At 37.7% G+C, this 15,958-nt stretch overlaps 1 protein-coding gene across 4 annotated transcripts; it reads left to right on the forward strand.

The window, feature by feature from the left end:
• Positions 1–238: 238 nt before the first annotated feature.
• Positions 239–10,302, forward strand: LOC110779092 (RNA-dependent RNA polymerase 1). 4 transcript variants are annotated; one of them, XM_021983620.2, is made up of 5 exons: positions 239–396; positions 4,392–4,940; positions 5,590–7,463; positions 7,905–8,055; positions 9,170–10,302. In XM_021983620.2, the coding sequence occupies exons 2-5, from the start codon at positions 4,419–4,421 to the stop codon at positions 9,998–10,000; spliced, it is 3,378 nt and encodes a 1,125-aa protein (XP_021839312.2). In that variant the 5' UTR covers positions 239–396; positions 4,392–4,418; the 3' UTR covers positions 10,001–10,302. The 4 variants fall into 4 exon arrangements, with proteins under 4 accessions (XP_021839312.2, XP_021839313.2, XP_056682686.1 ...); XM_021983621.2 differs by lacking the exon at positions 239–396 and adding an exon at positions 421–4,305; XM_056826708.1 differs by lacking the exon at positions 239–396 and adding an exon at positions 421–2,519.
• The last annotated feature ends 5,656 nt before the right edge of the window (positions 10,303–15,958 follow it).

A 15,958-nucleotide genomic window follows, 5' to 3' on the forward strand; every position in this document is an offset into this window, starting at 1 on the left:
GCCGATCAAAGTGTATCTGTTTTTAAAATATATAAAGAGTATTTGCAATACCTAAAAGTAGTATATCAAATAATTTAAGTTTTTCTAACACTTTATATAATGTTCTCGTGCATTAACGGACAAATTACGAATTCTTTTTAACAAACAAACAGAATTAAACCAAATAATTAGGCCAGTTTTACACATCTCTAAAGCAAAGAAAAAGAAAAAGAAAAAGCATAACTCGTTTTCTAAAAATATTTTAAATAAATTGACCTTGACCTTGACGAAGGACGACTCAATTGCAGACAACAAGACCAAAAATATTTTAAATACTACTCTTCCTGCCACTTCACTTTCATTTGCTCTCTCTTCCAAATGATCGTCGCTGAAATTCTGCTAATCTTGATTAAGAAGGTCATCATTTCTTCCCTTTCAATTTCCTTAGTTTCGTGTTTATTTCGTTTTAATGGGGGTTTAATGCTAGAACATTAAGGTTTAAATTTGTATTTTTCTATTTCTTTTTACTATTTACCACAGTTCTAATGGGTTAATTTGTATCTTGATTCTTTGATATGATGTAGAAAGGTTATGAATGTTAAGATTGATGTTCAATAATTATTGATCGTATTTTTTTCCATGAAAGTTGTAGAGTCGTCTTTTTTGTAATGGTAAAATTGAAAACCTACTGGATGATCTATAGTTGGATTTTGTTGCTTTGTATTCTACATTAATTAGGTTAATGAGAGAGTTATAATTCTTCTAAATGTGGTTGTAGACCTGTCAAAATTGACCCGACTCGGGAACCCTACCTGAAAGTTTAGGGTCTTGATCACAATTTTGCAACTTGCAACCCAGAATTACCCAGATTTATTAACTAAATATTGGTCTGACCCTAAAGTACATGAACTGAACTCGAATTTACCCGACCCCAAATAAACTTATTCAGCCGCATGGATACCGGACAGGTCAAAAAGTGGGGTTAAACTAAATTAAACTTTACCAACTAAACTAAATTGCACTGAGAATTATTACTGGGGAGTATTGGTGTACTGGTGTACACATCTTACTGTCATTCATAAAATTGGATAAGGGTTATCTAATATTTTCCTTTTTTTCTTGATAAGCTATGTTTTCATTTAGGCTATTTTTATTTCATATTGGTTTCTAGTTATGGAAATTGGAAACTGATAAGTATAGGCTTTATTGGTTAGTTATAGTTATAGAAGCTGGTAGCATTACGGTTTTCTGGTGGTAGACACTGCATAAATTTTTTAGGTTGCTCAAGAGTTTCTCATTGCAGATTGTTTTGACAGACTTTTTGTCCTACTGCAACGTGTTTCAGATAATTTATCATTCCTGTATCAGTGTATCTAGGGGTAGAGTGCAGATAGCAGTTTCGTCCATGCTAATACTTCGTTCCCTTTAAGGCTCCCTGCCAAAGTTGTACATGACTACATGTAGTTACTGTATTTGCTCGATTTCTTATGCAGTCACTCGATGTTCTCATACTATGATAGTAAGATTTTGATAAGGATATCTCTGCTTTTAATACGAAGTACTCCATATAGCTTAGTATTCCTACCGGCCCCTTTAGCTAGACTGAACTCTTCGTTCTTCTAGTCATGGCTAGGAAAGAGTAGCATATTGGAATTTCAGGTTATACTGGGTTAAGCTTTGATAACTAGAGGGGAAAGCTTAAACCATGATATTTCAGAGTCGCTCAATTTTGTTTCAGGCGATAGGTTTGGTATGCAGAAATATTTTATGTGGTTATGGCCTTTGATGAGGACTAATTTTTTTTGGTTGGCAATGCATTTGATATTTTCTCGATGTATTCAACTATTCAAGCTATGGTCGCATATCATTTAATAACCCTTTGGCAGCCTTTGTAGTATGCTTGGAGGTCACTGGTCAGGGGATACCACAGAGGCAGTGTTGTCCCAGCATCTTCACTCTTGTAGTTGATAATCCCCATTCTCTACTCTTTTACTTCATACGTGAGAGGAAAGTAGGAAACACACGGAGTATCAACTGAAGCTTTGGCCTATTGGTGATTTTGTAGGTTAAAGAGTTCCCCTCGTGTTCTATTTCAATCTTCTTGGATTACTTTCTTGAGTTCCTCTGTTTGGCAGACACTTGATTAAGCTTATAGTCGAACAATTACAGCAGTACAAAGAGCATATATTTGGTGACTGTTTGGACTTTTATGCCAACCCTATATTTTTCTTTTCTGAATGTCTCTCGTATACTTTCCAGCCATTTTTTTGAGCCGAGACCTTGATATTAAGTTTTTAGAAAGTTAGAATGCCTTTTGCTCTCTATTCATTTCTTGGCAGTTAGCTTTAGCAAATAAACTGAAATTTTAGTACACTTCTTGTAGGGAGAACTGAGAAGTGAGTCAAAGCTGTAGTCGAATGGGTATAACTCGCCTAGTGGATGAACCTTGAAGGAGTTCTAGATTTTACTGGCGGGGATGCTTGAAAGTGTTCTAAACTTCTAATGTTCAAAATCTGGAAGCTAGTCATAGTCTAAACAAGGCAGGTCAAAGCTTGTATCTTATCAGTTCAAATCATGCTTATGAGGTTTCTAAGGAGGTCAAAACTTTAGTTGCTCATTTGAAGTGCTTTTCCCAAACTTTTTGGCTCTATTTTTTTTGTTTTTCAGAAAAGTTACTTGATTGCTATATTAAAAATCTGGGGTTGCAACAGAAAAAACATTAGCGTGTAAAACTAAGCAAAATAGTATGTAAACCTAAACTTGACCGGAAATGTTAAATTCGGGAACCTGTATAGTACTTGGTGATTTATGATTTACCCCAATATCTCATATACAGCTTTTACTTTCTCTTTTGATGGAGGGTAAGGGGCAGCAAGGAAACTAGAAAAGGATGCAGGTTGGGTCTTTTGAGTAAAGGGGGGAGAAAAGGTAGTGATTGTTGTAAAGGGGGGAGAAAAGATAGTGATTGTTTTTTGTAATTTTACTATATTTTATTTTGACATCATATCACTTTGTAAATAACAATGTGTCACAAATTTTATTTTACCAGTGTGGCAAATCTCCATCTGTTTATAAATAGGTATGATATTTTCAAAATAATTTCAATGTTCTGACTTCCAAGTAATTCAGATGTTATTTGTTTAAAACAGTCCATTTGTTTCATTAAGATTATATGATTCCGAGCAGGGGCTCATTCGTTTGTTTGTTTGTTTGTTTGTTTATTTGTTTGTTTTGTGGTTGCGTAAAGGTCTGCCTGGTGGAAGTGTTTTCTTTCCTACAGAGAAAAGTCTTCCTCTTTTCCGGACACAGTTATATTCCTCTCTGATAGTAAACGTCTTTCCCCTTAGTTCTGTTACTTAATCAAGCAAATAACTCAAAAAGGAAGAGTTTTCTTTGTATCTAAAGAGGTCCAATAAATTTTTATTTATTTTTTTGGTGGGAAAAAAGAGGTAAAAATTTGGTAGTACTTATGTTTCAAAATGATCTTTACACTTTCCGTTTTAGTTTGTTTCATGATGTTATTTACACTTTACTTTATTCTATTTTTTGACACGAAAATTTACTGTATTACCCCTCTTACCTCACAACATTTACAACTTTCCACTCACTCTCTCTTACTTTATTCATTTTTTTCTTACACCCACCCACCTTTTTACCCATCTACCGTACTTTATCCATATTTTATTATATCCACAACCTTTTTACACACTTTTCCTACTTTGTCTTAATATTTGTGCAAATAGTAACCATAAAGATCATTTTGAAACGGAGGTAGTACTTTTTAATGCAGAGATCGTAAGTGTTTTAGATACCATGACAATGGTAAACTTGGGAGTAGGAATTTTCTTCCACTTTCATCTACTGTACGTGAGGATGAAACATTTTTCATTAGTCACTTGGCTCTCCTTTTCAAATATTAATCAAATAAAGAAATTCTTTAAGATAATACAGTAAAGAATGTATTTTGCTAGTGTCACTATCTTGTTTAGTGATGGAATCATGACCATGATAACGGAAGCCCTATACTAGTTTAAGCGGCGTGTTCGCTTTTGGAATTTTATTTCTCAATCATCATGTAAGAGTGGAGGTAATGCAAGACATGTAACTGCCTTTTTGAAGGTCTTTACTCTTAATACTGTCAGTGATCCTCCTTTTGTCCTCGGTTATGTTAACTTGTTGTCGGAGTTCAATTTACTGATAATCTCGTTAATTATTCTAGCCGACTGCCCTGTGCTGATGCAAACTACTTTGTTGAGTCAATAATTTTGACTCAGAATGTAGATGTAGCAGTCAAATGTATGATACACTGAGAACTTTGTTGTTTTGGTGAGACTTGAATTCTATTTTGTAGTTGTCACATGTAGACAAATTTTTATTGAATATGATTGTAATCTGTGACTTGGAATTTGCAGTAACATTGCTTGGTTCACATCAACTTCATGGGTAAGACACTTCAGTTATCTGGTTTTCCTTCCACTGTGACTGTTGACAATGTCAAACCTTATTTGGAGGATAAAACTGGTGAAGAAACTATTTATGCTCTGAAAATAAGGCCGTTCAAATCTGGTGGGTCAAGATGTTATGCTGTTGTGCAATTCACCTCTGTTAGAATGGCTGATCTTATTCTGAGTCTCTCCCAACCTCCAAAGAAACTTTGGTATGGCTCCAACTTCTTAAAGGTGCGAGCGATGGAAAATGATATTGTGCCCAAGCCAAGAACTAACCAGCATAAAATGGACAACATAACACTTCATGTTGGATGTCAGACTTCAAATGACAAGTTTCTAGCATTTTGGAGACAACGGGATGTTTCTCTATCATTTGGCTCCGGACTGAGAAAATTATACATCTCGTTGAATTACTTGTCTAAGGAATATAAACTTGAGCTTTCTTATGAGAGTATTTGGCAGATTGAGCTACGACGTCCACGGGGTTATTATTTGAAGTATCTTCTAATTCAGGTTTGTTCTCAAACCTGATTAACTTTTAACAAATTTGCTTACCTGTGACAGCCGGACTGTTTGGCATGTTAAGTAAACACTCAGATCCTATTTGAGGTACATGGAAGCATGTACTCCCGCTGGGAAACCCCTTGACAATTCTTCCTCCTTCCTCTGGACTTTTGCATTTGTTGCCATATATGTGCACCTTATATTTCTCCTTAAAGCATACTGTTTTTTAAGGATTTGTTAAACAATAGCACTAGTTTTGTTTTTTACTTTTTCCTTATTTTTTCAGTTTCTTGGTATAATTGATCTGCCCATGGCTCTCTGCTTCTGGATGGAGTCAAGTGACCGATCTCTTTGTCCTCAAAACTTTGTTCCTTCAGGTGCTTGGCTTAATTCATATACCAAGAATTGAATGTGATACCATTTGAGCCAAGAGTTGACTGCATAGTGCTCTATAGGCAGCACATGTAGCCAAAGCCCAAGAATCTGTATGCTAAATTAATTGCAAACTTCATGGAGCACACTACTTACATATTTTTGTTTAGGTTTCACTTACCGCTTTTTTTCCTTGGTTACTTGTTTTCTGTAGGTTAACATTGATTGAGGAAAATTATGATAGTCTGAATATTTGACTTCAAGTCTGAATATTTGAACTTTTCAGCTGCTTGCGGCTCCTCGGATCTCTGAGAAGGATGCACGATCTTCCACGCAGCGCTTTGATTTTTTCATGCACGAGCAAGATGACCAATGGTATAGGACGACAGATTTTACCTACTCAAGCTGTATAGGACAGTCATCAGTTCTGTGTTTGGAGCTTCCATTTAACTGCCAACTTCCAGACTTCAGAACTAACTTTGCATATTTTAAGGAAGATGATGGCCAATTTACTTTAGAAAGTGGCAGTACCTTCTCCCACAACACGGAACTTGTTCCAGTTGTGGTTTCTCCAAGAGGAGTTGATTTACCTTTTAATATCTTGTTTAAAGTAAACTATTTGGTTCAATTTGGATGTCTTTCTGGCCCAAACCTTGACCACAGTTTCTATCAGATGGTTGATCCGAATAGAATTGAAATGGCTTGTATTGAATGTGCACTTGAAAAACTCTATTATCTGAAGGAGTGCTGCTACAATCCAGTTGATTGGCTAAGACAGCAGTACACAAAATACCTCACATCTAAGAGAAGTCCTGAGAAGCCAACCATTTCATTGGATGCGGGATTGGTTTATGTACGCAGAGTTCAAGTAACTCCATGTAGAGTGTACTTTTGTGGCCCAGAGGTGAATATATCCAACAGGGTGCTGCGAAATTATCCTGATGACATTGATAACTTCCTCCGCATTTCCTTTGTTGATGAGAATCTGGAAAAATTGTACTCAACAGATTTATCTCCACGTTCCTCTGAACCTGGAAAGCGGACTGAGATTGATAGAAGGATTCGTACCGTTCTCAGGAGCGGAATACGTATTGGTGATAAAAAGTTTGAGTTTCTGGCCTTTTCATCAAGTCAGTTGAGGGAAAACTCTGCATGGATGTTTGCTTCAAGGCCTGGACTGTCAGCCACTGACATCAGAGATTGGATGGGTGACTTCAGAGAAATAAGGAATGTTGCAAAATATGCTGCCCGACTTGGTCAATCTTTTGGTTCATCCACAGAAACTCTGACTGTTCCTGTAGAGGAAATCGAGAAGATACCTGATGTAAAGGTAATTGCTGGGAGAAATACATACATTTTCTCGGATGGAATTGGGAAGATATCAGCTGATTTTGCTCGCAAAGTGGCGAAAAAATGTGGTTTCAGCTTCACTCCATCTGCCTTCCAGATTAGATATGGTGGATATAAGGGTGTTGTTGCTGTTGATCCCCGGTCATCTAAGAAGTTATCATTGCGGGGTAGCATGTGCAAGTATAAATCAGATAATAATAAACTTGATGTGTTAGCACATAGTAAATATCAACCGTGTTATATGAATCGTCAGTTGATTACTCTTTTGTCCACTCTTGGAGTGCAAGATCATGTATTTGAGAAGAAGCAAAGAGAAGCATTGAATCAACTGGACGCTATCCTAAAACATCCGCTGAAGGCACAAGAGGCGCTGGAGCTTATGTGTCCAGGGGAGGTTACAAACATTCTCAAAGAAATGCTCAAATGTGGCTACAAGCCTGATGCTGAACCATTCCTCTCAATGATGTTGCAAACTTTTCGGGCTGCTAAGTTGCAGGAATTGCGGACAAAATCAAGGATATTTGTCCCACGTGGTAGAGCAATGATGGGATGTCTTGATGAAACTCAAACCTTGGAATATGGTCAGGTGTTTGTGCAAGTTTCAGGCGCAAGGTTTAGGGATGTTGGTAATGAACTCCTCACTTGCACTGGCTATGACTCTGAACCGTATAATTACGTTGTGAAGGGGAAAGTAGTTGTTGCTAAGAACCCTTGCTTACATCCTGGTGATGTCCGTGTCCTGATGGCAGTTGATGTGCCTGCTTTGAGTCACATGGTTGACTGTGTCGTGTTTCCCCAGAAAGGAAAGAGGTATATTTTCTATTGCCTTTTATTACTTGATTCTCAAATACTCGAACTTTGTTTTCTAGACATCTTTTGGTTCTGGTAGGTTTGTGATTGTCTTTTACTTGATTCTGAATGAGAGCATATGGTATTAAGTGTGTTACCAATCACTTACCATGCTGGGGATCTTACTGCTGCTCAAAAAGTGCAATCTGTTATTAGCGGTTACAATTTCCTTAAATATGCATTAAGCTTCCTAATATTGAGCTCAAGAACATAATTTTGTATAACTTCGCAGCTATACTTAATTAGAGTTTATTGATCTATATTTTGTCCTTGTTAAACTAAAGCCCAAATTGATCACCACATGTAGGTTACTAGCAAAGAATGAATATCATGCGGCTTCGTATGTGTGTTTGAAATTTATTATCAGATATGCTTTTCTTACACCACTAAAGTGTATTTCAGGCCTCATCCAAATGAATGCTCTGGAAGTGATTTGGATGGTGATATATACTTTGTTTGTTGGGACACTGAGCTCATACCACCTCACCAACAGGAACCTATGGATTACACTGCAGCTGAAAGTACAAAACTGGATCATGATGTTACCATGGAGGTTGTTTTCTCTGCTCTCAGTTCTTTTTGCTTCTTGCATTTGTTTATGGATTTCAGACTTTTAGTCAGCCGATTGTGAAGCATTTACTCTACTATTTTGACATGTGTACATTGTTTTGTCTGCGCTGCTTTTTGGTTGATGAAGCCTTATAGGTTATATGCTTTTTAATGATCAGATTACGGGAAATACATCCCTTTTCAGGTTTAATATTGATGAATGTATGTATTATTTAATGACCAACTACCAATTATCGACGCAAACCCGGATAAAATGGATGCTGTCTGATATACAAGTATAAATCTTTGCACCCTGTCTCTGTTTCAACCATTGTTCGTGTCAGTAATATGTTTCAACCACTGTTCGTCGCCCTTCTTGATGCTATATGATACGTAGTACTGTATATGTTATCTTGTTATGGTTGGTTTTCAGCCTCAGATGTCTTCACCCTACAGAGCTCCTGCTTGTTCTTCCATTAAAGTATTTTTCAGGGTTATAGAGTGAGTCAAATTATTTTTCAGTACACTATTACGTCTGCCTATGAAGCTGCTAAAAGCTGCAGCTTCCGGCCGTTCATATATCTATTCAAGTTCAGAATGAAAAAACTGAAGTATCCATTAGCGTATCAAAGAATATCATGAAAATAAAAATGAAGCATTTTGTTAATTTTGAAGGAACATACAATATTTACTAATTTTAATATAGCTCATCTCATTATCGGCAATAATCTAATGTAATATAGGCATCATTTCAGTTTTCCTCTTGATGTGATAAGTTTCTGTGAGTTCTTCAGATCATAAAATTAATTAGCCTTTGTTATGCGGAATGTGTTTAGTTAAGAGCTTTCAGTGCGTCAGGTCAAGGAATTTGCGTGTTGCCTTTACTCTAAAATTAGGTGCTGCTATTTGCCTCCTCATTTAGCTTTTAACTTCATTTCCTTCTAAAGGGGTTCATAGCTGTTTGGAAGCATGTAAAAATGGGAAATGAAACTACTTCAAACTACAAGAGTTGCCGCTTGTGGGGTTCTAAATCACCATATCACTATAAATTGAGGGTACTTGTCCGATTTGCCTTTTTGCTCAACTTATTTCATGCTAATATATATTATGATGTGCAGGAAGTGATGGATTATTTCACCGACTATATAATCAACGACAGTTTAGGCATCATTGCCAATGCACACACGGCCTTTGCTGATAGGGAGCATTTGAAGGCAATGAGCAGCCCTTGCATACAACTGGCTGAACTTTTCTCTATTGCTGTTGACTTCCCGAAAACTGGGATTCCAGCAGTTACACCAGCTGCCCTCAGGGTAAAAGAGTATCCTGATTTCATGGATAAACCTGACAAACCAACTTATGAATCACACAATGTTATTGGCAAACTGTTTAGGGAAGTGAAGGAAAGATCCCCAAGTTCAGCCTCCATTAGATCATTCACCCGAGAAATTGCTGGGTGTTCTTATGATCCCGACATGGAATATGATGGATTTGAGGATCATCTTGATGATGCTGAGTATTATAAGAGTCAATATGATTATAAGCTTGGTAATTTGATGGATTACTATGGAATTACCACAGAGGCAGAAATTCTAAGTGGGAATATCATGAGAATGTCAAAGTCATTTGATAGAAGGAAGGATGCTGAAGCTATCACTATGGCTGTCAGGTCCCTGAGGAAGGAAGCACGGGCATGGTTCAATACAGATCCTGACTCAGGAGGTGACATGTATGCAAAAGCATCAGCTTGGTATTTTGTGACATATCATCCTAGTTATTTTGGCAAGTATAATGAAGGGCTGAAGCGAGATCATTTCCTTAGCTTTCCGTGGTGTGTATACGACAGGTTGATCACCATTAAGAAGACCAAGAGAAGGTCGTCTACGAATGTTTCAGCGTTGGAAAGACTGGAGTATCAAATGAGACATGGATTCAGTCTCAAAGGTTGAAGATTGTATATAATGTTTGTTGCTGAGTTGCTGCATGTAAATTTACTTGGTTTCTCTGGTTATGTTTAGTTTTACCGTGTTGCGTTATTGGAAAATCATATTATTGCAATTCTTGATATTCAGTGATCAATATTAGTGGAAGTGAACTAGTTGAGCAAAGGTTTGTTTCTGATGGCAACTATGAATTGTAGTGAAAGTTGACGTGACCTGATAGCTTATCTCCAGTAAGTGGATTCTGGTTGAGATTTGATTACTCTTTCAAGTAACAAATATAGTAATACAATTATTCAGTTTTAATACCATGGGTAAGGGGTTAATGTTGAAAATTAGGAGCCGAAGATAACGGGCGAATCATTTGTTTGCTTTTGCCTAAGAAGGGAAAGGACATGACAAAAACTAGTCTGTAAGATAGTGGTGGGATTGAAAGGACTGAAAGGTGAGACGCAATAAGTTGTTCCATGCCCTCTTGTTTGGGGAGTGGGCATTGCTTCACATAAATTGCGGAAATTGAACAAGTTTCCTCTATTATTACTCGTAGTCAGCAAGCATTTTATCATCATCAACTAGACCCAATAAAGTACTACCTTATGGCTTATGCAATCTGTTTCATTGTTCATCCCCCCAACCCAAAAATTATAAGCTAACATTTTCTAATTAACGAGTGTTCATCAGTTGAGTTCATGAAACATCTACATTCTATTTTTGAAAAATATTGTCACCAAAAATAAAGAAAATAAATCTCATAATTAATTAATAGTAAAAAATAAGGAACTGAACTCATATACATGAAATTATTCTAGAGGATATTGGATTAGATATGTATGTCTTGCCGAAAATCTACACAAATCCTAACACATATAAAGTTTTGAACTCCATTTACTATTCATGTAACAGTGGTTTTACGAACATACCCCCCAATTTCCTTCCTTATTTTTTTTGTCTTTTCCTTAACAAAAGTGAGATTACGATTTACACCCTCCCTTCTCACCACATCTGATGATGCCACGTTACTTCACCTGCTTCCCTCAAATTTTGAAGAAAAAAGTAAAGAGAATGAATAAGTCACTCATGTATTGATTATTTGTGGTATTGAAATGTATCTTTCCTACTTCCGCCGTTCCACAATAGATGCATCGTTTCTCTTTTTGACACTATTCATCAACTAACTTTGACAATTATTCTTTCACATTATGTAAAAATAAACATAGTCAAGTGAGATCTTGTTAAATTCGTATCAATGTGAGGATTCCAAATATCAATTTTTTATAATTTTTACTTACACGCAATTAGAGATATTAATGATCAAAGAAATATATTGGGATACGTAAAAATAGAAATGATGCATCCTTTGCGGAACGGAGAAAGTATATGATAACGAGTATTTATACAGATTTTCTTATTTTCTCAAGATATCATGTTCCATGATGCGACTCGACCACCTAGTATTTTGGCCAATGATTGGGTATTATGGGAAAAGTTTTCTTTTCATTGCATAACTCGTGGGCTATTAGCTTTCAAGAGGTCTTATATATATTAAGCTCACACCATGACGTTGATTTATGAATTTTAAGCTTCGTCTATGGTACGAGTTTAAACTGCATAACTCTATATGGTCGAAGCTAAAAACTCATAAGTTTGTAGCATGGTACAAGCTTAAAATTCATAAGCATGTACTATGGTACAAGCTAAAAATGCATAAGTTTCTGAATTATTTCCGGACAAAAAAAATCGACGTTCTACCGGTAGACTCGACCATGTAAACATTGTCAGCTAAATAATGAATTGGAACGACTTAGCTGGATAATGCGTATGTACGAACTGAACCGATTGCCGTGCCGTGGCCGGACCACTGCTCTAAAAGACAATTCCGCGCTACCTCCGATGCAGTAGAACGCTTGCGGTTGCCCTCCAGGGTTTACACGACACCGAGAATTATGTGCACTTACAATCCCCGATTGGAGACCAGAATATTTGCCCAGAAAGAGAGGAATTTGAGAGAGAGATTGATTGTGAGTTTCTGTATATTTTTGTGGAAATAAACGATGAATTTATAGTGAGGTTTTTGGGAAACTGTAACAGCAAAAAACGGCTAGTGGAGAAGTTGCTGGAGTAATGGGGAAACTGCAACAGTCATAAAACGGCTAGTGGGGAGTAATGACGTGATTAATGGAGCAGTTTCCAAAGTTAGTGGGTTGATTAAGTCTTCTGACTTAATCAAACCTTCCTTGACCAAAAAGAATAACCCGGCCCACAAAACCCACCCCACGCCCGCGAACCGCATTCGCCAAGGCCCAAGGCCCACGGCCCACGGCCCTCGCCCGGCCCGGCCCGGCACGCGCGCGTGTGTTTGTTGTGACCACCCATACCACTCTCAAGCACTCTTAAACAAATGTTTCCCTCAAACCCCCAAATATAAACATTGAATATGGTTTGTGTTTTTCCCATGTGCGACTTTTCATATTCCCACATATTCCCACATTTTTCCACTCATTTTCTTTTGTATTCTCACTAGGATTTCTAACAATCCCGCACAGGTCCGAAGATGAGAAGAAAAAGAAAGAAATAAAAGAATTGAATTTCTGGGCAAAACAAACAATTGAATAGGTGTCAATGTCTTGCGACTTGAATTGACACTTAGTGACATTCAAGCTAGAATCTCTTTCCTACCAAGTGACTTTCGTATTGAACTTAATAGCGGGTTAGAAACTCATTACTCAAAGCACACAATTTAACATGTATGATATTCTGAATCTCCGCCAATAAAAGTGACGCATTATACTGGCCATATGTCCATAACCTGGATGCTCATAGGTGCTATAGAGAATAGCCCATGCAATTCTCATAGGAAGCGGCCTCACTTCCACACCTAAGTAGGTGAATCCCATCAAGTGTGAGCTACATCACACCACCAAAAATATGGATATGGGTTCATTAAGAGCCGTATGCTCAACCTCGTTCAATAATAGCAAGCACATCATAAACATCTAAGGGATGGACAAAAAATAAAATTTGTGCTTCTGAATTATTACATAATGTTCCCCTTTGAACTCATGGTGAGTAGGAGTTCATTACCTTACAATTAATCCAATGGGCCTCAAGCCCATCCCCTCCGACGTTTCCAAAACTAGTTTCTTACATAGGCCTTTCGTTAACGGATCCGCGATGTTCTTTTCGGACTTGACATAGTCCAGTGATATCACTCCACTTGACAGCAATTCTTTGACAGCCTTGTGCCTCAAACGAATGTGTCTTTTCTTTCCATTGTAGGCTTGGTTGTTTGCCACGGCAATAGCAGATTGCGAATCACAATCAAGTGCAACTGAAGGAGCTGGCTTCCCCCACAGTGGAATATCTGCAAGCACGTTCCTCAACCATTCTGCCTCATGACCTGCCAATTCAAGAGCAATAAACTCAGATTCCATAGTAAACATAGCAGTACAAGATTGCTTACAGGATTTCCAAGAAACAGCTCCACCCCCTAGGGTGAAGGCATAACCACTAGTGGAGTTGACTTCATCATTTCCGGATACCCAGTTGGCATCACAATAACCCTCCAATGCTCCTGGAAACTTGGAGTAGTGCAATCCCCAATCCATGGTACCCCTTAGGTACCTAAGCAATCGCCTTAACGCACCCCAATGCTCATTGCTTGGGTTATGGGTGTACCTGCTCAATCTACTTACAGAATAGGCAATATCAGGTCTAGTACAGTTCATGAGAAACATGACACTACCAATAATTTTAGCATACTCAGATTGACAAACAGGATCACCTTTATTTTTCTTTAAATGAATGCTTATATCATAAGGGGTCTTGATTGGATCGACATCAAATGAATCAAACTTTTTAAGAAGATCAACATAGTGAGCTTGGCTGAGACAGATGCCATTTGGAGTTCTAATAATTTTCACTCCCAAAATCACATCTGCCTCACCCATATCTTTCATTTCAAATTTTGAACTCAAAAATTCTTTTGTTTCATTCACTCGATCCAAATCAGTACCAAAAATTAGCATGTCATCCACATAAAGACAAATAATCACACAACCAGAAGAATCATGTTTATAATAAACGCAAGAATCACCTTCATTTACATGATAGCCATTACTAGTCATTGTCTTGTCAAACTTGTCATGCCATTGCTTAGGCGCTTGCTTAAGCCCATACAATGACTTGACCAGTTTACAAACTTTATTTTCTTGACCTGGAACAACAAAACCTTCAGGTTGAACCATATAAATCTCTTCATCTAAATCACCATTCAAAAATGCAGTTTTCACATCCATTTGATGCACAACAAGATCATGAATGCATGCAAGAGCAATTAAGGTTCTAATAGTTGCAATCTTAGTTACAGGAGAGTATGTATCAAAATAATCAATGCCATGTTTTTGAGTAAAACCCCTTACCACAATCCTGGCCTTATATTTATCAATGGACCCACATGATTTCAACTTTTTCCTAAAAATCCACTTACAGGTGATGGGTTTACAACCTCTAGGCAGATCAACCAATTCCCAATTACTTAGGATTGACTGAAGCTCGCTATCAATGGCCTCTTTCCAGAAAACTGCATCAACCGGCCTCATTGCCTCTTCATAGGTTCTAGGGTCGTCTTCTAGGATAAATACATACACAAAATCATCAGTAATCAAGAAAGGTTCAGTTAGGAAAGCAGTAACAAAATCATCACCATAACTTGTTTCCTTTCTTGCCCTTTTGCTTCTCCTTGGTTCTAAATCAGACTCATTATTAGTAGTGGAACAAGGAGCAATGGGTAAAGCATTAGAAGTGCTAGAGGATGGTACATCATTACTAATGCAAGAGATCTTTAAAGGAAAAGTGTTTTCAAAAAACTCAGCATCTCTTGCTTCAATAATGTTACCACTTGCATAAGAGTTGTTAGCACCCTTAACTAAAAAACGGTAAGCAGAACTTTGATAAGCATAACCAATAAAGATAGAATCAACCGTTTTGGGACCAATCTTGTCCCTTTTGAAACTAGGTAAGGCAACCTTTGCTAAGCACCCCCACACTTTCAAGTATTTCAGGCTTGGTGCTCGACCTTTCCATAGCTCATATGGGGTCTTGTCCAGCTTCTTGTGAGGCACCCTGTTCAAAACATGACAAGCAGAAAGAATAGCTTCCCCCCACTGTGAGGGGGTCGAAAAGGCACGAGGCTAATGCGTGACCTCGTCCCTCGTGGGTGTGACGCTTCTTTTTGTCAAATCAAGTGTAAATGGATTTCCTGTGAGTTTACACCCAATTGACTAGTAATATAGGAGTCGCCATTCAGTTTTTAACGACAATGAGAAAAACTGATAAAACCCGGTTATCGTGACATAAAGGGAGTGCAATTATGTTTGACCACGACGGCCGTAGGTTCCCTTGTGATCCCTGGTGGTGGGGATCGCTCAACGTACACCCGCAGGGTAGAGATTGAGGGTTCGGGGGACTGTAACTACCGAGAGGAGTACTCGCTCTTCGATAACTCCAGAGGCAGGATATCCTTACTAGCTCAGCATAAATAATTGAAGGGACATGCGTTAACTATTAAACTAATCTGAGTTGATTTTATCAATATGCAACATATAGTACTAGATCGAACGCGATTATTTGATTTAGATTGTTTTAAGGGACCTAGCATGATAATCCAATTTCCCAAAAATATCATATTTATTAAGCGTGATCGAACAACCAGATTTTAGTTAGTTTAACAGTTCATAAAAGGGCGAGGAAAGCAATTAAACCATGAAAAAGGGACACATTACGACGCACCCTTGAGAGGTGCGTCACGGTTCTCAGAAAACTAACCAGTTTGACTTTGTTATTTCTCCTTTTATTTAACGAATCTCAAATTATGGGACGGGATACGTTCTGTTCGATTTATGGATCGATTGCGACAGAACGCGTGATCGGTTTTGCAGCGTGAGGCTTAGGCTTAGGGGTTTAGAGTCA

The sequence above is a fragment of the Spinacia oleracea genome, chromosome 1, assembly GCF_020520425.1.
Source record: "Spinacia oleracea cultivar Varoflay chromosome 1, BTI_SOV_V1, whole genome shotgun sequence".
In the NCBI taxonomy this organism is placed as follows: domain Eukaryota; kingdom Viridiplantae; phylum Streptophyta; class Magnoliopsida; order Caryophyllales; family Amaranthaceae; genus Spinacia; species Spinacia oleracea.

Excerpts from the sequence above, each read along its gene's own strand:
- LOC110779092 (XM_021983620.2), top strand. The coding sequence starts at position 4,419 with ATGGGTAAGACACTTCAGTTATCTGGTTTTCCTTCCACTGTGACTGTT. Across the intron at positions 4,941-5,589 it reads TGAAGTATCTTCTAATTCAG|CTGCTTGCGGCTCCTCGGAT; the intron begins GTTTGTTCTCAA and ends TGAACTTTTCAG. Across the intron at positions 8,056-9,169 it reads ATCATGATGTTACCATGGAG|GAAGTGATGGATTATTTCAC; the intron begins GTTGTTTTCTCT and ends TATGATGTGCAG.